Source organism: Gekko japonicus, unplaced genomic scaffold (genome assembly GCF_001447785.1).
Source record: "Gekko japonicus isolate JY-2015 unplaced genomic scaffold, Gekko_japonicus_V1.1 scaffold755, whole genome shotgun sequence".
Lineage (NCBI taxonomy): Eukaryota > Metazoa > Chordata > Lepidosauria > Squamata > Gekkonidae > Gekko > Gekko japonicus.
The window spans coordinates 420,204-446,404 of NW_015174865.1; the positions used below are offsets into that span (position 1 = coordinate 420,204).

Here is a 26,201-nt window from a genome sequence, read left to right on the forward strand (position 1 = left end):
GTGCCCCGCCCCCCGTACCTCACCCGGGGGAACTGCGATCCCCCATGATCCCCCCCGAAATGACCTCTGCTTCTAACAATTTAGAGAAGGGCATTACGGACTGAGGTGGCTCTTTTGTTACATTCATCGAGCCTCCTTTAAACATATGGTCATTTGCAAACGCTACATCGGCTTTGAACTCTATTGAGTTTGCACTTCATATTACGTTAAATATACTTGTATTCTCTTGTGGAATTATTGTTAACAATTTAGTATATTTAGTAATTTTCTGTTTATTTACACGTGGTTGTTATGGTCCTTTATTTCAATTAGACTGTAGTTTTGTGCACTAATTATTATTGAATACTTGTCTCTGGGGAGTTATTTTTGTTTTCTGCCTGTGATTCAGCCTCATTCCTGTTTGTTTAATTATACTGAATCAGAACATCGGTCCGTCAAGGTCAGTATTGTCTACTCAGACCGGCAGCTGTCCTCCAGGGGTCTTTCACATCACTTATCACCTGGTCCTTTTCACCAGAGATGCCAGGGATTGAACCTGGGACCTCCTGCTTGCCAAGCAAAGGCACTTCCACTGAGACACAGCGCCTACTCAGACAGGCAGCGGCTCTCTAAAGTCTCAAGCTGAGGTCTTTCACATCATCTACTGCCTGGTCTTTTTACCTGGAGATGCCGGGGATTGAACCTGGGACCTTCCGCATCCCAAGCAAAGGCTCCTGAGCCATGGCCTGTCCAAACCAATGACTCATTGCTTCCAGCACTGATCTGTAGAATGGGAATAACAACACTGACCGATGCTGAGTTCCTGTAAATTCCATTATGAAAACAGCTCTTTGGATACTCGATTTCCCTGATCTTCAGCACACGGGGAGGCACCCAGACGGGCCCTGCTCACCTCAAGGTGTCGGCATCCTCCAGCACCGAGGTCCGCTTGGTGTCGGAGAGGATGCTGGGAGTTTTGCGTCCCTTCCTGTTGATCTCCACGTGCAACCGGTCCATGAAGAATTTCAAAAACTCCTGAGCGTCTTGCTGGCTGGAGAAGGGGAGGGAAATGCATTTCTTAAAAGGCGATGGGCAACACGTACCAGTCAAGATCTACTCCTTCTAAGTAAAGGGATCTGGGAGTTTCCATCGGTGCAAAGCCCCTAGCAGATTCCGAGCTGGATCCACCAGATCTGTTCCCCTGCCAGTGCCTCTCCCCAGCCCAAGGCGCTTTCCCCTGCCACAAAAAGCCTGTGGTCAAGAGAAGGCGCCGTTGATGGTGGAAGAGATCTGCAGAATCCAGCCCTCCTCCTTCCCCCTGCCAGCCTCTGCAGTCAGGGAGAGAGAAATCTAAAGACAGTGTCACTGTTTCTCCTGAAGACAAACAAAAACACGGAGACGGAGAGTTTCGAGTCCAGTAGTACCTCCACAACCAGTGAACATAAGAAGAGCCTTGCTGGATCAGACCAATGGTCCAACTTGCCTAGCATCCGGTGGCCAACCGGTAACTCTGGAGGGCCAACAACAGGGCACAGAGGCCGAAGCCTTCATAAGAACATAAGAGAAGCCAATGTTGGATCAGGCCAATGGCCCATCTAGTCCAACACTCTGTTGCACAGTGGCCAAAAATACCAGATGCCATCAGGAGGTCCACCAGTGGGGCCAGGACATTAGAAGCCCTCCCACTGTTGCCCCCCAAAGCACCAAGAATACAGAGCATCACATGCCCCAGAGTTCCTGTCTATACCTTGTGGCTAATAGCCGATGGACCTCTGCTCCATATGTTTATCTAATTCCCACTTGAAGCTGTCCATGCTTGTAGCCGCCACCACCTCCTGTGGCAGTGAATTCCAGGTGTTAATCACTCTTTGGGTGAAGAAGTACTTACTTTTATCCGTTCTAACCCGACCGCTCAGCAATTTCATGGAGTGCCCACGAGGTATTGTATTGTGAGAAAGGGAGAAAAGTACCTCTTTCTCTACCTGCTCTATCCCATGCCTAATCTTATAAACCTCGATCATGTCACCCCTCAGCCATCGTTTCTCCAAAGCTAAAGAGCCCCAAGGGCTTTAACCTTTCTTCATAGGGAAAGTGTTCCAACCCTTTTATCATTCTAGTTGCCCTTTTCTGCACTTTTTCCAACACTATAATATCCTTTTTGAGGTACGGTGATCAGAACTGTACACAGTACTCCAAATGAGGCCACACCATCGATTTATACAGGGGCATGATGATACTGGCAGATTTGTTTTCTATGCCTTTCCTAATAATCCCCAGCATAGCGTTGGCGTTTTTTATTGCAGTCTGATGCTTCCCCTGATGCTGCCTCCTGGCATTGGGATTCAGAGGCTGACTGCCTTTGAAGGTGGACGTTCGCTCTAGTCACGATGCCTAGTAGTCATTGATGGACCTGTCCTCCATCAATCTATCTAATCTCCTTTTAAAGCTGCCTGTGCCTGTGGCCATCTGCTACATTCTCTAGCAGCCAATTCCACATTTTAATCACTCACCGGGTAAAGAAGTATTTCTTTTTGTCCGTCCTGAATCTACTGCTTCAGTGGGTGCCCCTGAGTGCTAGTATTTTGGGAGAGGTCTCTAAGACTCTACTGGACTCAGACCTAGGTGTTCTGCTACCCCTTGAGTAAAAACACAGAAACATAAGCTCAGTCCTGCTGCCCGCAGCTAATTCTGCAGCTCTCCCAGTTTCGCCAAGTGTGAGAACTGTGCACGGGGTTCATAAGAATGTAAGAGAGTCCATGTTAAGAACATAAGAACATAAGAGATGCCAATGTTGGATCAGGCCAAAGGCCCATCCAGTCCAACACTCTGTATCACACAGTGGCCAGAAATACCAGTGCCATCAGGAGGTCCACCAGTGGGGCCAGAACATTAGAAGCCATCCCACTGTTGACCCCCCCAAGCACCAAGAAGACAGAGCATCACTTGCCCCAGAGTCCCTATCTATACCTTGTGGCTAATAGGCACTGATGGACCTCTGCTCCATAATTGTTGGATCAGGTCAGTGGCCCATTTCGTCCAACACTCTATCAGGCCAGTGGCCAAAACCCAGGTGCCATCAGGAGGTCCACCAGCGGGGCCAAGACACCAGAAGCCCTCCCACTGTTGCCCCAGACAGAGTGTTCCATCTGTACCCTGCAGCTAATAGCCACTGATGGACTTCTGCTCCATAGAAGAACATAAGAGAAGCCATGTTGGATCAGGCCAATGGCCCATCCAGTCCAACACTCTGGGACACACAGTGGCCAAAACCCAGATGCAATCAGGAGGTCCACCAGCAGGGCCAGAACTCCAGAAGTCCTCCCACTGTTAACTCCCAACCACCAAGAATACCTCTAGAGTATCAGACAATGTTCCCTCTATACCTTGTGGCTGATAGCCACTCATGGACCTCTGCTCCAGATGTTTATCCAATCCCTCTTGAAGCTGTCTGTGCTTGTAGCTACCACCATGTCTTGCGGTAGTGAATTCCATCTGTTAATTACTCTTTGGGTGAAGAAGGGCTTCCTTTGATCTGTCCTAAGCCTACTGCTCATTGATTTCATGGGGTGCCCACGAGTACTTGCATTGTGAGAAAGGGAGAAAAGTGCTTCTTTCTCTACCTTCTCTATCCCATGCATAATTCTGTAAACCTCTATCACGACACCCCTCGAGCATCGTTTCTCCAAGAGCCCTAACCTCTTTAACCATTCTTCATGGGGGAGGTGATCCATCCCCTAAATCATTTTAGTTGCCCTTTTCTGCACCTTTTCCAGTGTTATACTATGAGGTGCAGTGACCAGAACTGCACAAAGGATTCCAAATGGGGCCGCCCCATAGATTTATACAGGGGCATGATGATTCTGGATGATTTGTTTTCAGTCCCCTTCCTAATAATCCCCAGCATAGCGTTGGCCTTCTTTATTGCATTTGCACACTGATAAAGTTTACGTAGCTCAAGGTGGTGTACAAATTTTCTTTAAAAAAAGAGAGAGAGATTTGCACAATGTGGACCCGTAGCCAAGCCGGGGATTTCCCACAATGCACCTTGATAGATCAATTGAGAGGAAGGACACAAAGGAGCCAGGCCCTTTTCCATCACTGGCACAACATGGACCCGTAGCCAAGCCAGGAATCTCCCACAATGCACCTTGGACAGAAAGGGCCCTCCTCCATCATACCCGGGTGCAGCTCTGGCTGACTGGCCCCCTGGTTAATCTTTCTAAAGGGGGAGGGGGGAAGCACCCAGACACCCCTCTGTCGTGTCTCAATCCAACCTGGAGCTTCCCATGACCCTAGACGAACCCACTGAAGGGAGGGCAAGAAGCCACCAGCTGAGAAACTCCCCCCCCCCCGGAGCTGCTTCGACTGTCAATTTTTGGCTGAAAAATGGGATGAAAACTGACCGATCTTTGTCTCACCTCTGTTCCAAGATTCTCAGACAGGCAAACACCACCACCCCCCATCCTGGGCTCACTGCGTTTAAGAGCTGACGCCCAAATTGACATTTCAGCTAGAGGAAATTCAAATGAGCCAGGCGGTGCCCTTGACAGTGGATTGTCAGTTCTTATTTTGATCCTGGCCTTTAACCTTTTTTTTTTTTTTTTGAAGCAAAAACTTAATTTGATCCTGGAGCTTCTTGACGTGAATGAGGCAGCCCCACGGCTGGTGGAGGAAGGAAGAGGGCTAGAAAGACGGCTTCCCTCACCTGTATCCCGTGAAGGATGGCACGTATTTCTGAAAGACGGCTTTGAAGCGGCCGGGGTTGGTGGCCTCCGTGGAATCAGGGTGCCACAAGGCAGCGATGACATCTGCAAAAGCTGGGGGAGCCACCAAGGAACAAGAATACCCACTGGTTAGTCTTCTCTTTTCCGTCTCATTTCTACCAATATTTAAACCTGCAAAAACACTTCATTCACAGGCCTTTGTTCTTAGTGTAATGAGTCTGGTTGTCCACCATTCCCACTTTGTTAAAAAAAAAGAGGAACCAAGGTTGGGAGGATAAGTGACTTGGGAAAGGCCATACACGCAAGTCTGTGGCAGAGGTGAACCCAGCTCCAAGGCCTGCTGTCTAGCCAAGGAGAGTAGAAGAAGAGATTAGATTTATACTCTGCCCCTCACTCGGAGTCTCAGAGCGGCTTACAAACTCCTTTCCCTTCCCCTCCCTGCAACAGACACCCTGTGAGGTGGGTGGGGCTGAGAGAGCTCTGACAGAAACTGCTCTGTCAGAGCTATGCCTTGCCCAAGGTCATCCAGCAACTGCATGTGGAAGACTGGGGAATCAAGCCAGATTCTCCAAGATTAGCGTCCGCACACTTAACCACTACACCAAACTGGCTCTCTGCTGCTGCAGTGAACTAAGAGGCAGGAAAGAGCATCACAGGAAAAGTAATTTAGATTCACGGGAAGCGGCAACAGCAGTAATTGCGGAGGACGTAATCCACCCAAGGATCCTTTTCCACTGTAGCTGTGCTGGAAGACCGTACAAATATGACTGCTGTGTGTTAAGGATTTTTTCCCTTAAGGTGAACCCGCTGGCAGCGATTGGCTGAGGCGCCCTCATGTCACTGGGAGGCACCACGGTCCCTAGCTGCCATTGGACGGTCCCAGAGAAGGGCGGGACAGGTAGGAAGGCGTAAGGAAGTATTGGTAGAGAAAGCAAAGGATCTGTGGATTGGCAGAGAAAGAAGAGCTGGTTTTTATATCCCGCTTTTCTCTACCTTAAGGAGTCTCAAAGCAGCTTACAATTGCCGTCCCTTCCTCTCTCTCCCCACAACAGACACCCTGTGAGATTGGTGAGTCTAAGAGAGTTCTGACAGAACTGTGACTGGCCCAAGGTCACCCAGCTGGCTTCATGTGGTGGACGAGTGGGGAAATCAAACCCGGTTCTCCAGATTAGAGTCTGCTGCTCTTAACCACTACACCAAACTGGGTGTAGAAAGCAAGGGATCCTCAGATTAGAGGACTGGGGAAAAGTGTGTTCTAGAATAATTAGGGGGGGAGGGTGTGGAAATAGAAGTACACTAGAATAGCAGCTGTGGAGGCATGGAAGACTAATAAAATACCTAGCAACATTTTCGGTTAAAGGTCTTAGGAAACAATTACACAGGGACGACAAATGAACAACGGATCATCCCTGGTCCTCCACCCCCCTGCAGGCCAAGGAGAGCTTCCCAAATGAGGCTCCATTCAGCCCTAGAGACTGGCCCCTGAATTTCTAACTCCCCAACGGAGAAAGGCACCCACCTGGCCTTTTTCTTTGCAGAGATACAAGAGAAAATGTGCACGCTGTAGTCTATCCACTTGCTCTGCAAGTGAGAACCCTTCCTCCCGTGACCTGGCCAGTGGGTATAAAGGATGGTTGAGAGGCACGTGGACACCTGGCAAAAGAACACTGTTGTAGTGTAGTGGCAAGGAGGCAGAATCGGAAAACCCTGAGTTTTAATTTCGGCTCTGCCACAAACCGCTTGATAGCCTCAGGCAAGTCACTGCGCTCTCAGGGCCAGCAAAACAAAGGTAATGACCCTGGCCATCTTACAGGGTTGTTGTAAGGAATACAATAATGTTGTTGTAAGGAGTACAATAATAACCTTCTTACAGGGTTGTTGTAAGTAGTACAATGGTGCACACAGAGCCCTCTGAGCATCCAGAAGGGCTACAAAAAGGCTACAGTTAAACAATATCAATACAACATCAGAACTGTACATCGATGATGTCCTGCATGGGCCAGTTTGATGTAGTGGTTAAAAGCACAGACTCTAATCTGGGAGAACAAGGTTTGATTCCCCACTCCTCCACTTGCAGCTGCTGGTGTGACCTTGGGTCAGTCACAAGTTCTCTCAGAGCTGTTCTCTCAAGGGCAGCTCTCGAAAGAGCTCTCTCAGCCCAACCTACCTCCCAGGGTGTCTGTTGTGGGGAGGGGGAGGGGAAGGAGATTGTAAGGCGCTCTGAGACTCCTTCGGGTAGTGAAGGGCGGGGTACAAATCCAATCTCCTCCTCCTCCAATGCTCCGCCCCCACAGAAAACTGCTGCCAGCCCAGCCTCTTTACCGCACACGTGCAAACCAATGGCAGGAGAGCGCAGCCTCTGAAAAGCTCCACAGGGGAGCGAGGGACAAGACGGAGGTGGAACCGGGGCCTCTTGAGGCCAGGCACTTATATAACACCAGCCATCGAGGGACTGCCAATTAAGGTCCTTCGGAGATGGATTTAGATCCCCGACTCTCTGCCGGAATCCCATTGGCTGGAGTGAGATCAGGCGGCGATCTCGTTACATAACCCGCCGTGACACCTGCTAGAAAGCGCTCGTGTCTCTCGCTCGGAAGCTGCCTCCTTTACCTTCGGTCAGCTCCTGCTGGGACCGCAGGGCGCCGGGCTGCTCCTGCCGGAATTCCCGACGCAGACAGTAATCCCGCAGGGGCTTGGTGCTGCTCAGGCACTGGAGCACGGCGTTCATGAAGCACTGCCGGGAGAGAAAGGGAGAACGCGCATCAGAGCGTTAACTGCAGCCTCTGTCTTCCCATCCCAGTCAGCTCCCCGGCCTGGATTTCTTTCCCTTCCCCGTTCTGGGCAGAGGCCAGCTCCTTCCATCGTCTGACGGGGAGAAAGGAAGCACGGTGCCGTTGCCTAGCACTGCGTGTCCCAACTTCTGGGTCAGGACCCCAAAACCTCTGAAAATGGGTCGGGGGCCTAACGGGCGCCCCTGCCCTTCCCACTGCTCCCTTTTGTACCTCAAAAACCAAGATCTGACCCTGGAAACGGTATCTCCCATGCCATACTTTAGCTGGTATTTTTTCCCTCCACTGCACATATACGTTAATCTAGTGCAACATGCTCTGATGGTTACTGCAGTGAGTTTCTTAGCATCTTAGAGGGGATTAGAGGGAGTGATGGAGAAGGAGAGGGTGGTCAAACCTCTATAGGCAAAGGCTTTCTATGTCGGACTATCACTTGCTTGGGGTTCATAGTGGGGGCAGCTGCACCCTTTTTGTGCAAGGACTGCTGGGTTCCCAAAAACATCTGGTCAGCCTCTGTAAGAAATGGAAATGCCGAGCTAGACAGGTGCCCAAGCCAGCTCCCCAACCTGGATTCCTTTCCCTTCTCCATTCCTTCCAGCTGCTTCCTTGCTGTGACGGGGGGAAAGAAGCATCAGAAGAGCCCTGCTGGATCAAACCTTTAGTCCAGCATCCTGTCTCACACAGTGGCCTCAGCCAGTTCCTCCGGAGGGCCAACAACAGGGCAGAGAGGCCGAGGCCTTCCCCTCACAAGAACATCAGAAGAGCCCTGCTGGATCAGACCAGTGAGGGTCCGTCTAGTCCAGCCTCCTGTCTCACACAGTGGCTCCAACCAGTTCCTCTGGAGGGCCAACAACAGGGCAGAGAGGCCGAGGCCTTCCCCTCACAAGAACATCAGAAGAGCCCTGCTGGATCAGACCAGTGAGGGTCCGTCTAGTCCAGCCTCCTGTCTCACACAGTGGCTCCAACCAGTTCCTCTGGAGGGCCAACAACAGGGCAGAGAGGCCGAGGCCTTCCCCTCACAAGAACATCAGAAGAGCCCTGCTGGATCAGACCAGTGAGGGTCCGTCTAGTCCAGCCTCCTGTCTCACACAGTGGCTCCAACCAGTTCCTCTGGAGGGCCAACAACAGGGCAGAGAGGCCGAGGCCTTCCCCTCACAAGAACATCAGAAGAGCCCTGCTGGATCAGACCAGTGAGGGTCCGTCTAGTCCAGCCTCCTGTCTCACACAGTGGCTCCAACCAGTTCCTCTGGAGGGCCAACAACAGGGCAGAGAGGCCGAGGCCTTCCCCTCACAAGAACATCAGAAGAGCCCTGCTGGATCAGACCAGTGAGGGTCCGTCTAGTCCAGCCTCCTGTCTCACACAGTGGCTCCAACCAGTTCCTCTGGAGGGCCAACAACAGGGCAGAGAGGCCGAGGCCTTCCCCTGATGTTGCCTCCTGGCACTGGGATGTGGAGGTTCCCTTTAGTCACCAGGGTTGGTAGCCACTGAGAGACCTCTCTGCCACAAATTTGCCTAATGCCCTGTTAAAGCTGTCTATACCTGTGCCCATCAAAGCATGGTGCCATTGACTCATACTGTGTTTCCCAAACTGTTGGTCAGGACTCAAAAGTGGGTCGCGAAGCCTCTGTAAGGGGCTTGCTGGCCAGCCCTCCACGATGGCCACCTTCCTACCCTCTCCACTGCTCTGTTTTGTATTTTGGGAACCAGGATCTGACCGTGGAAACAGCATCTTCCAAGTCATACGTTAGTTGACATTTTTTCACTTCACTGCACATACCCTTGGGTCAAGTGAAATGTGTCCTGATGGTTACTAGAATGAGTTTCTTAGGATCATAGGGGGGATCTGAAGGAGTAAAGGGGAAGGAGAGGGTGGTCAAAGGACGCAAAGGCTTGCCTATGTCGGAAAGCCACTTGCTTGGGGTTCACAGTGGGGTCAGCTGCGCCCTTTGGGCCATGGTTCCTCGGTTTCTCAAAAGCATCTGGCTGGCCACTGCAGAAAATGGAATGCTGAACTAGATGGGCGTCATCGTCCATCTAGGGCACCAAAAAACCTTGGGGCATCCCTGGACGGGTCACCAGAACAAACAAATTTGGACTCGTGAGTCACCATACCTAAAAGGCTGAGAGCTGCTGGTCTAGCAACCACACTGCCAATGGTTAGGAACAGGGGTCATTTCCTGCAGGAGCGCACAGGAGCGGAGCTCCGGCAGTAAAGAGCCCAGGGGGCGGGCACATGCAACAAGCCCCGCCCCCTGCTCACAGCAGCCCTCAGTCAGAGCAAGAAGCAGCCAGAGAAGTTGCAGAGCCCCCCCCCCCATCCAAAACAGTCCAGTGGCACCTTTAAGACCAAGTTCTATTCAGGTACAAGCTCTCCCTCCTCTGCGAGGACAGATCTGCACGTTAACCCCCCCCCCATAGCTAGCAATCCAAAACAGTGCAGTGGAGCCTGAGCGGTGGGTGTTGCCTTCTGACACACTTCCGGTGATGTCAGGGGGTGTGTCATATGCAAATAGGTTATGCTAATGAATTATGCTAATGAGCTCCTGCCCCTCTTTTTCTACGAAATGACCCCTGATTAGGAAAGCACGTCTTCTTTGTTTAAGGGGAAGGGGCCTGTGGCTCAGTGGCAGGGAACTTGCTCTGCCAACAGAAGGTCCCTGGTTCAAACCCTGGCATCTCCAGATCAGGATCTCCAGGGGCAGGCTCCCACCACCCCCCCGCAGCACCATGCCGGAGAGCTTCTGCCAGTCTGTGTAGATAAATATTGCGGAGCTAAAAGGGACAAATGGTCTCACTCAGGCTGAGGTGGCTCCACCTGCTCCTAAGGCACCCAGAACCTGCTCATTCCTCCTTGCACCAGAGAAAACCACTGAGTGGAAGATCAGGCGTGTGTTTGTATGGGGTGAGCAAGAGTAGCCGGCTGCCCGTGGCGGCTGTCTCAGACTGATGTTCCGGCAGGCAAATACCCTGGCAAGCAAATCCCTCCCCCTCCCCAATAAACTCATAGAATATAGAGTTGGAAGGGACCTCCAGGGTCATCTAGTCCAACTCCTTGCACAAATTCACAACTCCTTGCACAAATTCACAAATCCCTCTCCCCCACCACCCCCAGTGACCGCTGTTCCACGCCCAGAAGATGACAAAAAATCTCCAAGATCTCCAGCCAAAATGACGTGGAGGAAAATGGCTTCCTGATCCCAAAGCGGCAATCGGCATTTCCCTGGTCATGTAAGAAAGGGCCACAAGAACTAAGCACACTGATGCAATCCTTCCTGCCCTCCCTCTCATGGTCTGCCTAAGTTCACAGAATCAGTTATCGCTGTCAGATGGCCATTGAGCCTCTGTTTGAAAACCTCCAAGGAAAAAGTTCTGTGTAAACTGAAAACCAGATCAATATTTTGTTCCTTTCAGCTGGTCCTAATAAAAGGATTCCACTACAGCGGCTATATCGGTTTTTGAGGCCAGAATATAGCCTATTACTATCTGCATTCCTCCCCCATCCCATCTTCTGGGGGGGGGGGAGTAATTTTAAGTCACTCCTCAAACATTTAAGGCAGCAGGAGGCTTTTGACAAGGAGACAGCCACGTGCAGCCACGTGGCAGAAAAGCCCTTATTTCTGAACACTGAAGCTCCACAGGCAGACCTATTTATTTATTTATTATTTTCAATTTATATCCCGCCTTGCCGGGGAACCTAGACAGTGCATCTTCCATTCTCCCCTCACAACCACCCTGCGAGGTAGGGTAGACTAAGAGAGAGCGTGACTGGGCCAAGGGCAGACCAACAGCTTGAACCCAGGTCTCCTTGGTCCTCCCACAACACAAAACAACGCCTCACACTGCTTTGAGACTCAGAGAGAGAAAAAACACAGAGCCTCGATTCAAAATGAGGCAAGCTTTCAAATCCCACAGGGTTCTCTGCCAAGCAGGAGGGTTGAGAGCAGAAACACGCAGGTCTCACAGCCATTTAAAATGAACCGGAATCAGGTTTTGCTAAGCCCGTTATCCCAAAGTTAGCCTGTGGGGCTAAACGGCCATTCTGCCTCATTGAGCCAGAAAGAGAGAGAACATAAAAAGAATCTTCCTAGATCAAACCAGTGAAGGTCCATCTAGTCCAGCATCCTGTCTCAAACCGTGGCCCCAAGCAGTTCCTCTGGAGGGCCAACAACAGGGCAGAGAGGCTGCTGGACCTCCTGATGGCACTGGTATTTCTGGCCACTGTGTGACACAGAGTGTTGGACTGGATGGGCCTTTGGCCTGATCCAACATTGGCGTCTCTTATGTTCTTATGTTCTTATACAGGCCTTCCCCTCATAAGAATAAAAGAAGAGCCCCACTGGATCAGACCAGTGAGGGTCGATCTAGTCCAGCATCCTGCCTCACACCGTGGCCCCAATCAGTTCCTCTGGAGGGCCAAGAACAGGGCAGGGAGGCTGAGGCCTTCCCCTCATAAGAACATCAGAAGAGCCCTGCTGGATCAGACCAGTGAGGGTCCAGTCCAGCATCCTGCCTCACACCGTGGCCCCAACCAGTTCCTCTGGCGGGCCAACAACAGGGCAGAGAGGCCGAGGCCTTCCCCTCATAAAAACCTAAGAAGAGATCTGCTGGATCAGACCAGTGAGGGTCCATCTAGTCCAGCATCCTGCCTCACACAGTGGCCCCAACCAGTTCCTCTGGCGGGCCAACAACAGGGCAGAGAGACTGAGGCCTTCCCCTCATAAAAACCTAAGAAGAGAACTGCTGGATCAGACCAGTGAGGGTCCATCTAATCCAGCATCCTGCCTCACACAGTGGCCCCAACCAGTTCCTCTGGAGGGCCAACAACAGGGCAGAGAGACCGAGGTCTTCCCTTCATAAGAACCTAAGAAGAGCCCTGCTGGATCAGACCGGGGTTCATCGAGTCCAGAAACCAGTCTCACACAGAGGCCAACCAGTTGTTTTGGAATGCCAACAACAGGGCAGAGAGGCTGAGGCCTTCCCCTCATAAGAACACAAGAAGAGCCCTGCTGGATCAGACCAGTGAGGGTCCATCTACTCCAGCATCCTGCCTCACACAGTGGCCCCAACCAGTTCCTCTGGAGGGCCAACAACAGGGCAGAGAGGCTAAGGCCTTCTCCTTACAAGAGCCTAAGAAGAGCCCTCCTCGATTAGATCAGTGAGGGTTCATCTAATCCCGAAAGCTTCAAACATCTGTTGGAGATGCAGAAGGAATAATTGGTGGAGGTGTGACAAAACACAAACCTTTTGGAAAAAAATATCTAAAAACTTCTCAGATATACTCAAAATTAATATGCCTTTAACACCAGAAACGTATTTATTGAACATGATTCTGGATACAATAAAGAACCACCAACATATAATAATATACTTATTAACAGCAGCAAGAATTCTGATAGCAAAGCGTTGGAAGTCAAAAGCTATACCATCAATAAGAGAACTTATACAGAAGATTCTGGAAATAGCTGAAATGGATAAACTGAGCATGACACTACAGAAGAAACCAGAGGAACTTTTTTGGGACAGATGGGAAGTAATTTACAAATGGCTGAAACTGAAGAAGATACAGTAGATTTGAAAATTTTCTAGAAATAGATAATGGATGATAACCGAGAGAGGGACATTTTACAATAAGTAATGTATAAGTATTAAATGGATATATGTACATATCTTTGTGAAATGAAAAATGAAAATAAATTTATATAAAAAAGTGAGGGTCCATCTTAGTCCAGCATCCTGCCTCACAGAGTGGCCTCAATCAGTCCCTCTGGACGGCCAACAACAGGGCATAGAGGCCAAGGCCTTCCCCTCATAAGAACCTAAGAAGAGTCCTGCTGGATCAGACCAGAGAGGGTCCATCTAACCCAGCATCCTGTCTCACACAGCGGCCAACCAGTTCCTCTGGAGGGCCAACAACAGGGCAGAGAGGCCGAGGCCTTCTTCTCATAAGAACCTAAGAAGAGTCCTGCTGGATCAGACCAGTGAGGGTCCCTCTAGTCCAGCATCCTGTCTCACACAGTGGCCCCAACCAGTTCCTCTGGAGGGCCAACAACAGGGCAGAGAGGCCGAGGCCTTCCCCTGGTGTTGCCTCCTGGCATGGGTATTCAAAGGTTCACTTTAGTCAACCATGACTAGTAGCTGCTCATACACCTTTCCTCTATGAATCTGTCTAATCCTCTTTTAAAGCTGTCTGACCCTTGGCCTTCGCTACATCCTCTGCCAGTGAATCCCACACTTTAATCAGGGATTGTCACTCTGCGGAGCGCACGTGCTCTTCGTGCCTGACAGTTCAGGAACTGTCCCAGGCAACACGGAACAGGCATGTGGATCTGAGAAAGAGCCCTCCCTTTAGCCTTGGAGAATGCTGCCAAGCAGAGCAGACGGTCCCAGGTTGTACGGGACATCAGTCTGACCCCACACAAGGCAGCATCTCACGTGCCCTTTCCCACATACACAGAAGCATCTAACGTGCCCTTTCCTACATACATGGCAGTATTTCACATGCCCTTTCCCACATACATGGCAGCGTCTCATGTGCCCTTTCCCACATACAACGCATCCTCCTTTTCATCTCTTGTGCTGTTGCGGTGACCTGCCTCTGCTGCTCTCCCAGCTGCCGTGGTACCTTTTCGGTTACCAAGCATGTGTTCCCCCAGCGCCCTTGTAGCTGGAGATGCCAGGAATTGAACCTGGGACCTCCCGCACGCAGAGCACGTCTCCTGCCATGGAGCAACCACCTCTCTCTCTCTCCCACTTTCTGTCCTTGGCACAGTGCAACTGTGCTCGCGGCTCTGCCTACCTCCCCCCCCCCCCCCCCCCCCCGTGCACACAAGTGTTCGGAGCCGTGCTGCTTGTTCGCATACACCACTAAGAGACATCGGCTCGCCTACTGCGTTGCTCCGATTCCATAAGGCCGACACTTAGCGACAAAGGCAGCAATCTGCTACTTGTTTGACTTTCCAGTGCCGGCTATTTTAAGACACCGTCTCGAGAAACAAAGATTGCACGTTTTACTTCTTGCTTTCAAGAAACGCTTTGCAACGCGAGGGCCCTTGTGGGGAAGCGGGTTTCTAACTGCCAAGGGCAGAGAGAGCGAGAGAGCCCTCCTCTTACCGTGTTGCCAAGATTGCGGAGACCGACGTGCCCGGATCCCAGCAGGAGAGTGTGATGGGTCTAAAAAAAAACAACAACAACACAGACAAACAGAACAGAAAGATGACTTTCCCCACTGATCGCCATGTCCCTTTGGTTAAGACAGCTTATTTTATTTATTCACTCCATTTATACCTCACTTTTCTCCCCAACACAAAGCAGTCTACGTCATTCTTGTCTTGTCCTCACAACAGCCTTATAAGGTAGGTCAGGCTGAAAAGGTGAGATCGGAGCAGCAAGCAGAGTGGAGCTCCCCGATCCTAGTCCGACCACCACCCCATGCCAGCTCTTGAACTCGTTGTCTCTGGACAGTTAAACCTTGTGGGGAAGAGAAACAACCCCACACAAAGAAAATGCTGGGGCACACCCCTCTGCCACCCTGCTGGTGTCTTTTTCTACACCAATGTTTCCAGATGCTGATTGGACAGAACTGCTGCTTACACAACTGCTGCTTACACCTTTAAATACATACACGGCCACCAATGTTCCCTCTAAGCTGTGGAGTCTTGTGAGCAAAAATTCTACTTTGTAAGCTACTGGCATTAAAGTTGTGAGTGAGCAGTTTGGCTACTGCATAAAATTAGTTTGCTCTGTAGCCATTCTTCCTGAGCCAAGGCAAAAATTTGTGAGCCGGAGGCTAAAAACCTGTGAGCTAGCTCACACTAACTCAGCTTAGAGGGAACACTGGCCACGCCAATTTAAAAAATGGCACAGCGGCAAATTTCGGCTCCCTTCCAAACCACCATGCACAGAGGGCTGCCGGCAAACCGCAGTTCATCGCGGAGGGCGGGCTTGTGACATTTAAATACAACACATAATAGCAGCTCAAAGACATCATTAATGGTATTGTTATGCCGGCAGGAATTAAATATGAACAGAATCAAGAAAGGGACACGGGTGGGGGGCTGTTTGGGGTCTGTTTCGTTTGACGACTAGCGTTCTCAAACAGGGGCTGCGTACCCCAGACCGATTCCCCCCCAGTGGGTTTTTTTCCAACCAGTGAGCTAGTTTTCAACCAGTGGGGAGCCCCCCCCCCCGCACTGGCTGCAACTTAAGACCAGCCCCTCTAGGGGGGCCGCCATCATATGTTAGAAGCAGAAAGCAGGTGACCAAAGTGCAGAGGAAGAGAAGCAACTTCTTGACTTCCGATAGCTTCGAAGAAGTACCGGGGCTTTTCTCGCTGTGTGTGAGAATTCCTCCGCTTTCCACACAGCTATAAACATCCCAGAGGCCCTGCTGTCCCCCTTTCAAGCTGGAGGGAAGAGAACAGAAAACCAGAACACCCCCCCCCACTGAAACAAAAGATGCCTCCTGGGAGCCATCCTTCCTAAGACAAAAACGGGTGAGCTGGAGGCTAAAAAACTGTGAGCTAGCTCACACTAACTCAGCTTAGAGGGAACACTGCTCCTGGGTCTGAAAAGGTGGACGGGCCTCTGTTCTCCATCTACCACGAAAGGCACCATCCAGACACTCAGGTCGAGGCCACCCCCCAAACCAGCCTTGCCCCAAGCCGCCGTCAACCTTCCCCGCCCCGGAACTTGGCGACACTGGCTTTCACGGTGTGGTGGTGGCCGAAAGGGGGGGGGGTGTCCGTGGCATTACCTCGCTGGTCATCAGGAGGAGCCCCATCACGGCCGTGTGCACCACCGACTCGGAGATGTCGGCCCCTCGGCCGTGGAGCTCCCGCTTGGTGGCCAGCGTGCGGTGCAGTTTGCGGGGCAGCTCCACCAGAGTGGCCCCCGGGAGGCCCGGCATGACTCCCCTCGGTCCGAGCGGAGGGCGAGGAGGAGAGGTCGCGCGCGCCCTGCGTGGCGCCGAACGCAAAAGGACTGCGGGGCCCTCCTCCCCCCCCCCCCCCCCCCCTCCACCCCACCCCCCCAATCCTCTCTTTCCCTGGGCTATTCCTGGCTCTTCTGGAGGGCTCAGCACTGTGGGATTAATTAGCTGGGAGAGACACTCGGGGGAACGGTGGGGTGTTTGGAGGCCCAACAAAGACTTAAAAAAAAAAAATACCCCACACACATTATATACGACCATAACAAAACGCAATGCGTAGGGTACCCTAGCGGGCCCCTTAGGAGAACCACGGAGGTCTTTGACACGAGGGAAGGCCCAGAGTTGGCCAAAGAGTCCCAGCTGCCACCTGCCGGAGGCCTGTGTGCGACTTTCTAGGGAGCCAATAGGAGCATTCGTCCCGCCCAGCTCAGCTGGCCGTTCCCCTGGGCCTCCCCGGCCCTGTTGAGAATGCATAAAAGGCTTCCCCTGGGGGAATTAATTAACGGTTACACCTTCACCAGGCGCCAGATGGACCTGCATGTGAGTTGACGGTGTTGCTGGGGAAACTGGGTGCGATCAGGGAACCAGGCGGGACACTGGGGGAGGGGAGCCGACCGAAGCTGCGCGTCCTCCCAAAATAAGGGGAGCCTGGGGATGCGGCAACAGGGACTGGCTGGTCAAGCGGGTCAACTAAGAGGGAAAAAAGAGTAGCACATTTGAGAGTATAGCTTCTCTTATTTGCTATGCTCGCAAATCAGGAGGAGGAGATTGGGTTTATACCCCACCCATCACTACCTGAAGAAGTCTCAGAGCGGCTTTCAATCTCCTTTCCCTTCCCCTCCCCACAACAGACACCCTGTGAGGTAGGTGGGGCTGAGAGAGCTCTTTCGAGAACCACCCTTGAGAGAACAGCTCTGAGAGAACTTATGACTGACCCAAGGTCATATCAGCAGCTGTATGTGGAGGAGTGGGGGAATCAAACCTGGTTCTCCCTGATTAGAGTCCGCCACTCTTAACCACTACACCCAACTGACTCAAAATGTGGGTACGAAATGCGGCCACAGCTGACGAAAGGTCACTTGAGTGCCCTGCCTCAAATTGGGACCAGGCCAATGAGGGTAACAGCCCTGTCCTGCCCCTACCAGTTGGTATCCAGAGGTATAATGTCTCTGCACTTGGAGGCTCCATTTTGACCTCATGCATCTAGACCCCTTACAAAGCCAATGGCCCGCCACCACATTCTCGGGCGGCGGTCACATTTCAGCTCATCGACAGGCCACTGGGTCCAGCAAGGTCATCCTCGCCTTCTCTGACTGGCAGCGGTTCTCCGGGGCCTTGGGGAAAGGGCTCTTTTACATCGCCTTCCACATAATCGAGGAGGGGCTGCCTTTCACTTGGGAGTCTCAAAGAGGCTTACAATCTCCTCTCCCTTCCCCTCCCCACAACAGACACCCTGTGAGGTCGGTGGGGCTGAGAGAGCTCTCTGGAGGACTGCTCGTGAGAGAACAGCTCGGACAGAACTTGCAACTGGCCCAAGGTCACACCAGCGGCCGCATGTGGAGGAGTGGGGAATCGAACCCAGTCCTCCCAGATTAGAGTCTGTGCTCCTAACCACTACACTAAACTGCATGTTTGGACTCTTGAAAGCTGATACCCTGGAAATCTTCCTGGTCGATAAGGTGCTGCCGGACTTGGATCTGGCTCTTGTGTAGCGCGGGCAAAGGTATGATACCCTTAACCTTCCCCCGGTACTAGTATTCCTAAGGTCCTGTCTGTGTAAAGTGCTATCGAGTGACAGCTGATTTATGACGACCCCCGTGGGGTTTTCAGGGCGACAGATGTTCAGAGGCGGTTGGCCGCTGGCCACCTCCACACGGCAACCTTGGACTTCCTTGGAGGTCTTCCACCCAAGCACTGAGGGACGACCCTTGTTTAGCTTCTGAGATCTGACAAGATCAGGCGAGCCTGGGCCATGCAGGTCCGGGCACTAAGACCCTAGGGTGACCCAAACAAGTTGGTTAGCTCAGGTGGCCTCAGCCTGCAGTATCAACCTTAGCCAAGAAGCCACCCCCCACCCCGGTCACAGGAGCCCGGTGCTCCACTCAGCCGCAGCCCAGGATAGCCCGATCCTGTCATATCTTGGAAACTAAGCAGGGTCAGCCTTGGCTAGTATTTGGAAGGGCGACCTCCAAGGAATACCAGGGTCATAAAGAAGAAAAAGGAGGAGGAGATTGGATTTAGACACTGCCCTTCACTCAGAGTCTCAGAGCGGCTTACAAACTCCTTTTCCTTCCCCTCCCACAATAGACACCTTGTGAGGTAGGTGGGGCTGAGAGAGCTCTTTCAAGAATTGCTCTTTTCAAGAACAGCTGTGAGAGAACTAGGGCTTGCCCAAGGTCATCCAGCAGCTGCAAGTGAAGGAGTGGGGAATCAAACCCAGTTCTCCCAGATTAGAGTCCGCGCATTTTAACCACTACACCAAACTGAAGCAGAGGCAGGCAATGGCAAACCACCTCTGAAACGCCTCTTGCCTTGAAAACAAGTCTAGCTTGCCACCTAGTGGTGCATAATACTAAATACAGCTAGAACTTCTGGCTGCCGGGCAACCTTCAGCTCTCCTGACTATACAACACACACTGCCGTACGATGATAACAACAACAACCCTTACAGTGGACGCCTTCTCTTCCAGCCTGCTGGGAATGGGGGTCTTGATCTGGGGCGGGCTCGTCGACACCAGGATGTCTTGGGGGTGCGCGTATTCCACGGCCTGGGGGTCCGAAGCGCGGAGCCTGGGGCAGCCTTCCGTGCGGACGGAGAGCAGCGTGGCGGTCGGCCTCCCGTCCAGCCCGCCGGACACGTTGACTCTGCGGAGCGAGCAGCTCCTCTTCAGGGCCAGGGAGCCCAGGCCGAGTTTGTGGCTGCACGAGGGGCTGCGGTCCCGGTCCCGGAGGGCCAGCCGGTTCAGGACGGCGCTCAGCTGCTCCTCCCCGCGGGCGCCCGCTTGGCTCAGGTCGCCGATGCTGATGGACTTGGAGCGGATCAGGCTGCTCCTCCGGCGCTCGGAGTCCGGCCCGCCGAGGAGGACTCCCGGCGGCAAGGTGAAGGAGGCGCTGCCGGGGATGGAGCCGCCTTGCGGGCAGCCGGGCACTTTGAGGGCGTGGTCTGCCTTCACTGGCCCGCGCCGGGAGGCGGAGCTGCGCAAGGCGTCCGCCCGCTTGGAGGCCCGGCCGCGGTCCAGCTCGGCCTTCTTGCCCCGGTCGTCCAGCGGGGTCGGCCTGGGTGGCAGGGGCCGGAGCTTGGGCGTCACGGAGAGTCCGTTGGAGATGGCTGCGGGGCCGCGGTGCTCTTGGCTCAGGGTCCGGTGTCCGTTCGGGAGCCTGCCGGTCGCCTTCGGCTGAGAGGTGATGACCGCCTGCTCTCTGGCCCGGCTCATGCGGTGCTCGGAGGCTTGGGGCATCGTGGAGAGAAGGGAGAGGAAAGCCCTGGGGAAAGAGAGGCGGAGACGGGGGCAGTCACGGGAGAGAACTGGAACCTTACGAAGGCTCGCTTGGGAGTGAGAGGTGTGCTTGCTGGACCTGCCTCTGTACAAAAAGCCCCAACAGAGTTGAAGGAGGAGGAGGACAAGAGGAGGAGGAGGAGGTTGGATTTATACCCCACCCTTCACTACCCGAAGGAGTGTCAGAGCAGCTTACAATCTCCTTCCCTTCCCCTCCCCACAAAAGACACCCTGTGAGGTAGGTGGGGCTGAGAGAGCTCTGACAGTAACTGCTGCTCTTGAGAGAACAGTTCTGAGAGAACTTGTGACTGACCCAAGGTCACACCAGCAGCTGCAAGTGGAGGAGTGGGGAATCAAACCCGGTTCTCCCAAATCAGAGTCCACGCTCCCAACCACTACATCAAACTGGCTCTAATAATAACAATAATAAACCTTGCTTAGCCCCTTACAGTGGATGCCTTATTTTCCAACTCAGAATGGGGGTCTTGGTCTGAGGGGTGGGTGGGTGGGAGGGAACATGACAATACCTAGGGTTGCCAACATCCAGGTGACCCCTGGAGATGTCCCGCTCTTACAAAGGATTTCCAGATGACCAAGATGGGTTCCCCTGAAGAAAATGGCTGCTTTGGGGGGGTGGGCTCTATGGCATTAGACCCTGCTGAGGGCCCGCCCCTCCCCAAACCCCGCCCTCCCCAGATTCCACCCCCCCATAATCTCCAGGAATCTCCCAACCCAAAGCTGGCAACCCAATCGACACCAGTAGTGCTACCCCAGATCGGCACCTACCTCTCACTAGCAGAGAGCCTCTTGCCCCTGCCAGCCCAGGGCTCACACCTCACAGAGGTGGCTGACCGCACGAGGGCTCCCCTCTGCTCTTGCCCTGGAAGACAAAACACAAGACGGGGATGCGTAAGAAACGACTCCGTCTCCATTCAGAGACGGTGACCCCCGGAATTCAGACACACGCTGGAGAGATCTCAGGCTTCCTGAGCACCTCAGCACCACCACCACCCCTGGAGAAAAGCTTGCAGCCTTCAGTGTTCCAAACTGAGACAGTAATCTGGAAATATAAATCTAAGACTTTAGCAAAGTGGGCAGGGGAGGCCGACGCATAGGAATAAGGCACAGGTGTGGCCAGGGTCCCCAGGTTCAGGAGGGAATGACAAAGGAAGTGCAGGAAACAGGCGCTGATCCTTTTTTCACATGCACACTAAATTCACCCCAGAGGCGTTCCCCCAGCAGCCCTGGTGGTGGTAGACAGTCCCGTCATGTTGACCTTGTAGGGCAGCAGTCCCCAACAGTGTTCCCTCTAAGCTGAGTCAGTGTGAGCTGGCTCACAGTTTTTTAGCCTCCGGCTCACACATTTTTGTCTCAGCTCAGGAAGGATCGCTCCAGAGCAAACTAATCTTTGCAGGAGCCAAATCGCTCGCTCACAACTTTAACGCCAATAGCTCACAAAGTAGAATTTTCGCTCACAAGACTCCAGATCTCAGAGGGAGCATTGGTCCCCAATCTTTTCGACCCTCCCAGCAGGTTTGGAATCGGGACACACGGCGGTGGGCACGACAGCAAAATGATCGGTGTGGGAGGCGGAGCCGATCACATTATGGCTGCCGTGAGAGGCGGGGCCACACACAAAGGGAAGCCGAGCGCAACGGACGAGAGGAGCAATTAAAAAAAAAAAACACTGGGAAAGAGAGAAAAACCAGCACTGTAGAGCAATGCTCCCTCTAAGCTGTGGAGTACTGTGAGCAAAAATTCTATTTTGTGAGCTACTGGCATGAAAGTTGTGAGCGAGCGATTTGGCTACTGCATAAATTAGTTTGCTCTGGAGCCATCCCTTCCTGAGCGGAGACAAAAAATGTGTGAGCTGGAGGCTAAAAAACTGTGAGCTAGCTCACACTAACTCAGCTTAGAGGGAACAGTGCCGTAGAGGCAACTGCCACCAAAGCGACGTTACTTTAATTTGCACAGCCAATCAGATCTCCAATGGCCGATCGGGAGCGCCCCCTGCCCCCCCAATTTCTAAAAACACTTGGTGGGCACCCGGAAAGGTGTCGGCAGGCAAAACGGCACCCACGGGCGCAATGCTGGGGACACCTGCCATTGCTTTTCCAGGAAAGAGATGAACAGAAGTCGTTTGTCATGGCTTGCCTCTGTGTAGCAATGCCAGTTCTCCCTGGTGGGCTCCCATCCAAGGGCTAACCAGAGCCGACCCTGCTTAGCTTCCGAGATCTTGTGAGATTGGCCCAGACGGGGCACTCCAAGTGTGGGCGGTTACAAAATAATCTACGCTTTGCAGGTGAGCATTTTATGCTTACATCTTTTTAAATATTCTATTTCAGGGGCCATTTCCTGCAGGAGCGCAGAGGAGCGGAGCTCCGGCAGTAAAGAGCCCAGGGGGCGGGCACACGCAACAAGCCCCACCCCCTGCTCCCAGCAACCTTCAGTCAGAGCAAGAAGCAGCCAGGTAAGCTGCAGAGGGCCCCGCCCCGGTCCAAAACAGTCCAGTGGCACCTAAGACCAAGTTTTATTCAGGTACAAGCTCTCCCTCCTCTCTGAGGACCAGATCTGCACGTTCTCCCCCCCCAACCAATAGCTAGCAATCCAAAACCGTCCAGTGGAGCCTTCCTACACACTTCCGGTGATGTCAGAGGGTGTGGCATATGCAAATAGGTTATGCTAATGAGCTCCTGCACCTCTTTTTCTACAAAATGACCCCTGTATTTAAACAACAAAGACTGACAAAAATTTATGTATAGCCAGCCTCTTTCACTGAGACACCAGGCGGATTACACGATCTCAAACAAAGCAGTTAAATTGCATGAGACGCCTAGTAAGAAGAAATACTTCTTTACACAGAGTGATTAAAATGTGGGATTCGCTGCCGGAGGATGCAGTGATGGCCACAAGAATAGACAACTTTAAAAGGGGAACAGATAGATTCATGGAGGAGAGGTCTGTCAGTGGCTACTAGCCACGGTGACCGAGGGGAACCTCCATGTTCAGAGGCAGTCAACCTCTGAATCCCAGTGCCAGGAGTCAACCTGTGCCCTGTTGTTGGCCCTCCAGAGGAACTGGTTGAGGCCACTGTGTGAGACGGGATGCTGGACTAGACGGACCCTCACTGGTCTGACCCAGCAGGGCTGTTCTTGTGTTCTTATGAGGGGAAGGCCTCGGCCTCTCTGCCCTGTTTATGGCCCTCGAGAGGAACTGGCTGGCCGCTATGTGAGACAGGATGCTGGACTCGATGGACCACTGGTCTGATAAAGCAGGGCTCTTCTGATGTTCTTAATAAGCAAAGTGCTAAGACCAGGGTTACAAAAATTAGAAACAATGCAAGAAGAAGAAAAAAGAAAGAAGAAGGAAGAAAGAAGAAAGAAGAAGGAAGAAGGAAGAAGAAGAAGGAAGGAGAAGAAGAAGAAGTAGTAGTAGTAGTAGTAGTAGTAGTAGTAGTAGTAGTAGTAGTGGTGGTGGTGGCAGCAAAGTGGGAAGCATTTCCTTCCACAGTATCATCAACTCAAACCAATCTTCTGCAGAACAAAGTCTTGAGTCCAGTGGCACCTTTCAGGCCAACAAAGTTTTACTCAAGATATAAGCTTCGGTCTGCACGCACACTTCTTCAAATACCTTCTTCTGCAGTGTTAAATATGCAATTCTCTTTCCCAAGAAGCATCCACTGTTTGGAGCAGGGGGAAGAGCATTATTGCTTTAATAACAACAACAATAATAATAATAAACAACTTTTGATTTATTAATCGCTCAATCCTTGCAGAGCTGCTGGCTCTGAGTGATTTACAGTTACTCATGTATTTACTCATGAACACATGAAGCAACCTTACACCGAGTTAGGGCACTGGTCCACCCAGATCAGCGTCATCTACACGGCAGTGACTCTCCGGGGCCTCATTCCCAACCTCTGCTGCCCAGGAGCCTTTAGATGGAGAGATGTGGGAAAGGGACTGGGGTTCAGTGGAAGAGCCTGCTCTGCATGCAGAAGGTCCCAGGTTCAATCTCCAGTTTAAAGGGACCAGGAAGAAGGTGACATAAAAGACCTCAGCCTGAGACCCTGGAGAGCTGCTGCCAGTCTGAGTAGACAATACCAACCCTGATGGACCAAGGGTCTGATTCAATAATGTGTGAACCCGAGACCATAGAGAGGGAGAGCAGGAAGGGTCGCCTCGGTGCTTAGTTTTCATGGCCCTTTCTTGCATGCCCAGGGAAACGCGAATCACCACTCTGGGGTCAGGAAGCAATTTTTCTCCAGGCCAGTTTGGCTGGGGATCCCGGAGGGTTTTTTGCCATCTTCCAGGCAGGAGCAGGGGTCCCTGGGGTGTATGTGTGTGGGGGAAGTATTTGTGAATGTCTGGTATTGTGCAGGGATTAACATAAGAACATAAGAGATGCCAATGTTGGATCAGGCCAAAGGCCCATCCAGTCCAACACTCTGTGTCACACAGTGGCCAGAAATACCAGTGCCATCAGGAGGTCCACCAGTGGGGCCAGGACATTAGAAGCCCTCCCACTGTTGACCCCCCCCCCAAGCACCAAGAAGACAGAGCATCACTTGCCCCAGAGCCCCTATCTATACCTTGTGGCTAATAGCCACTGATGGACCTCTGCTCCATATGCTTATCTAATTCCCTTTTGAAGCTGGACTAGATGACCCTGGAGGTGTGCAGGGGGCTGGATAGATGACCCTGGAGGTCCCAACTCTATGATTCTGTGACCTTCTGCAGGAGACCCAGCTGAGCTCTGAGCAGGAGACAGAGGGGTGAGTGGTTTTTTTTTTACTTGCTTTCAGCTGAAGGGGTTCAGCTGAGGATACTGTGTGGGAGGACTGGTCTGGGAGTGAGTGGAAGCGCTTAGAGTTGTTGCAGAGTCCTGGCTACTTGAGAGAGGGAGAGGAAGGGGCATTGTTTGACTGTGATTGACTGTAATTCAGTATTTAGGAAAGCACCTTGCCACAGGCACAGCCTCTGGCACGAGCCGAAGGGCGAGCTAAAGGCTCTTTGCCTGTGGCTCTTAGCCTAGGAAATCTTGGACTAGGGGCTCTGTGAGAAGCCCAAGAAGAGCCAGAAAGCGAAGGTCCTAGGCTCTTTGTCTTCCCCGTAGATGCTCTGTCATCTTGGTGCTTGGGGGGAGGGGGTCAACAGTGGGAGGGCTTCTAATGTCCTGGCCCCACTGGTGGACCTCCTGATGGCACTGGTATTTCTGGCCACTGTATCACACAGTGTTGGACTGGATGGGCCTTTGGCCTGATCCAACACTGGCATCTCTTATGTTCTTATGTTCACAGCAGGTGCTCTGAGCTACATCTCCCACCCCTTGTTTTTGATGCAATGAAGACAGCCAGTTTTGGCATGCAACACAATCCTGTTCCTTTAGCAGAGATATTTTGGCTGCTCTAAGTTGTTCTGTATGGATTGTTCTTTCCCCATATGCAGCGTGCTACCAGTTCAGCCCCACGGGCTGAACATTTATTTGCACCCTTCACTTTCTCTTAGCAGTCGCTGTCCTCAGACAATAGTCTAAGGGGCTACAAGACTCTGAGTTAAATACATATATTTTTGAAAATACATGTGTTGCAAGTTGAGCCGAGCGTTCCGCAACCACAAAAGCCACATTCTAAAAAGCTTGCCAAACGCTATTATGAAAAATTACATAAATTATGGAAACAAGAATAACATGTTTCCGTACGGAATCTGATCGAGCCCAACATTCTGTTTCCAAAGCGGCCACGTGCGTCCTGGGAAACTGGCAACCAGAGCAAGAAGGCAGCAGCCTTCGCCTTCCATTTGGTCCCTCTGGCATTCAGAGATAGACTGCCTCTGTACACAGGGGTTCCATTTTTAGGCCTCGCCACCAATAACTGCTGACTGACAGACCTATCCTCCATGAATCCATATAACATTTTAAAAAGAAGAAAAGAGATTGGATTTATACCCCGCCCTTCACTACCCGAAGGTGTCTCAGAGCGGCTTACAATCTCCTTTCCCCTCCCCTCCCCACAACTGACACCCTGTGAGGTAGGTGGGGCTGAGAGAGCTCTCCTGAGAACTGTCCTTGAGAGAACAGCTCTGGAAGGACTTATGACCAGCACCTGCATGGGGAGGAGTAGGGAATTAAACCCGGCTCTCCCAGATTAGAGTCCACCGCTCTTAACCACTACACCAAACTCTAGGTAACACCTGTGCTAGCAGCTTTAAGAACATAAGAGAAGACAATGCTGGATCAGGTCAATGGCCCATCCAGTCCAACACTCTGTTGCACTGTGGCCAAAAAT

General features: G+C 52.2%; 1 protein-coding gene across 1 annotated transcript in view; it reads right to left on the minus strand.

Annotated features, from left to right (window-relative positions):
- USP21 (ubiquitin specific peptidase 21) overlaps positions 1–26,201 on the minus strand; it is a 55,974-nt gene that overhangs the window by 21,837 nt on the left and 7,936 nt on the right. Inside the window, exons 2-7 of the mRNA XM_015424734.1 lie at positions 20,702–20,795; positions 19,088–19,901; positions 14,604–14,663; positions 7,314–7,437; positions 4,685–4,796; positions 893–1,030 (exon numbers count right to left, since the gene is read on the minus strand). Of these exons, the coding sequence (XP_015280220.1) occupies positions 893–1,030; positions 4,685–4,796; positions 7,314–7,437; positions 14,604–14,663; positions 19,088–19,876 (1,223 nt within the window). The 5' untranslated portion in view covers positions 19,877–19,901; positions 20,702–20,795. The remainder of the gene's footprint in view (positions 1–892; positions 1,031–4,684; positions 4,797–7,313; positions 7,438–14,603; positions 14,664–19,087; positions 19,902–20,701; positions 20,796–26,201) is intronic.